At 35.5% G+C, this 2,094-nt stretch overlaps 1 protein-coding gene across 1 annotated transcript; it reads right to left on the bottom strand.

The window, feature by feature from the left end:
• Positions 1–905: 905 nt before the first annotated feature.
• Positions 906–1,643, bottom strand: LOC132278742 (MFP1 attachment factor 1-like). Its single transcript, XM_059780608.1, has one exon. It carries the CDS (start codon positions 1,513–1,515, stop codon positions 1,051–1,053), a length of 465 nt encoding a protein of 154 aa, XP_059636591.1. The 5' UTR covers positions 1,516–1,643; the 3' UTR covers positions 906–1,050.
• Positions 1,644–2,094: the final 451 nt, after the last annotated feature.

Raw genomic sequence — 2,094 nt, forward strand, 5'->3', positions numbered from 1 at the left:
TTGTAAAACTTCAGTACAATGTACTACTACTTTTGACTACAACAAATGAGAAGGCAAAGCAAAATAAATAAGCAGCACGTGCTATAAGCCTAAGTTTATTATGATTTATTTAGATCACGTGTTTTTTGTGTTATTCGAAATTGTGCTCATGTATTCGTTTACTCTAAATCGTAATATTATGCCGGAACTTCATTTTTTGATGTTTTAGACTTGTTGTGACACTTTTATCATGGTTAAATGTTGAATACTTATTCATTGTCATGATATTGTACAAAAAAATTATTTTTTATTCAAAATTTACCCTTTGTTTTGCATGCATGCTAGATATTTATCCCTTCATTAAAGATCTTCTATTTCAATTTTTTGTTCATTTGTTGCACATAGAGGTTTAACTTTGTTTGGGTGGAAAAACTTCACGGTTTCTAATTTCTATAAAAATCAAGATTATTTCAAATTTTATCCACAATTCGAAATGCAGCACAAAATACAGTTATAATGAACTCTAGATAAGGTGTTAGGAGCTTGAGAGTAAAAAAATTATATTTACTGGTATAACTGTCTCTGTGTATTAAAATGCCACCATCAGAATTAAATAAACTACCTTGATTCAACTTACTCAATTAATCAGCTATCCATATGGAAGCACACTTCGCATTAAAATTGTGCATTTGAAAACTACGAAGCGAACAGCATATATAGAACAGAGATCATGAGCAATACAGAAACATGAACACCAAAGCCAACCAATAAACAGAGATAAGTATATACTGACCAAAAAAACCTAAATTATTAGCAACTCAAATTTTTATTTATTAATAAATTAATAAATGACACATATTGAGACAAAGTAATAGAAGATCAGATCACATTGCAACAGAAATGAAAATGCAATAGAACCCTAGATATCATATCACAACATAGTCGGTATATAATTAAACACAAAACGAACAAGCAGCAAATCCATGAGTACAAGCAGATATTATTATAGTAGTTCAAGTGAGCTAATATATATGAGACATAAAGCTAAAAGAAAACCCTAGAAATGAAAGATCAAGATTCATGTTCAACAGATGATGTTTCCTCACTTGCGGTGGAGGTAGGATCCACAGTGCCACTGCTGTCCGGTGTCGAAGCGGAGGCGGATCTGGACTTGACCACCTCGAGCATGCGCTTGCTGATGTCCTTGGAGTAGACCTGGAGGATCTCGATGTCCTCGTCGAGGCCGCAGCCGCGGGCGGCGGCGAAGGCCTCGTCCTCGATGCGGCGGGCGGCGGCGGCGGCCTCGTCGTGGGGGACGGATCCGTAGCGCTTGGAGAGGACGGAGGGGGTGGAGAGGGTCTCGATGAGGCGGTTAACGACGGCGTCGCGAGTGCGCTGCGACGGTGGCCAAATGCTGAAAGGTTTGTTGGTCTTGTCTGTGTGCTTGATCTCGTGTTGTTGGGTTTCTTCTGTTTCGGACATTGTTGAAGGTTTTGGTTCTTGTTCTTCGACTATAGAGCTATTTTCGTCGGACATTTTGAAATCAGAAACCCTAGATTATTTTATTGCAGAAAACTGGTTTTGGTTGGACTTGGCTGCTAAAATACTATACGTAGTGTAACTGTATATATATTGCTCACATCTGGTAATCTAAAACGACGGTCCACCTTAAATGTTCTAGATATGATGGTAATGTTGGTGGATCTGTCTCTTAACCATATTTTTTGTATTAAGAATGAATTCGATTTTAAATTATTATTTTTGACGAGTAAATGAATTTAATTTAAATTTTGCTTTGACGAAAGTTTGTTACAGTGAAATGAAAGACTCATTTCAACTCTTCATTAATTATTCTCATAGAAAGTTATTATGCTAATTCTTCTTTCATTAGTTAAGAAATGAACATTGCATTCTATCATAAATAAAAATTAATGTTTTTAATTTTTTTTTTGGGGTGGGGGGTGTAGGGTTGGATGGAGTTTTGAATAGCCAATTACACTATTTTTGGAGTGAAAGCCAACAATACTCAATAAAATGGAGTTTTGTAAAATATTTATAGTGATGTTCATTATTGGTAAAAATTCATTTCAACTCTACCATTTTCACTTTATAGGT

Source organism: Cornus florida, unplaced genomic scaffold (genome assembly GCF_030987335.1).
Source record: "Cornus florida cultivar Cherokee Brave unplaced genomic scaffold, ASM3098733v1 CherokeeBrave_3.0.0_Hap2_Chr10, whole genome shotgun sequence".
NCBI classification, from domain to species: Eukaryota; Viridiplantae; Streptophyta; class Magnoliopsida; order Cornales; family Cornaceae; genus Cornus; species Cornus florida.

Excerpts from the sequence above, each read along its gene's own strand:
- LOC132278742 (XM_059780608.1), bottom strand. The coding sequence starts at position 1,515 with ATGTCCGACGAAAATAGCTCTATAGTCGAAGAACAAGAACCAAAACCT.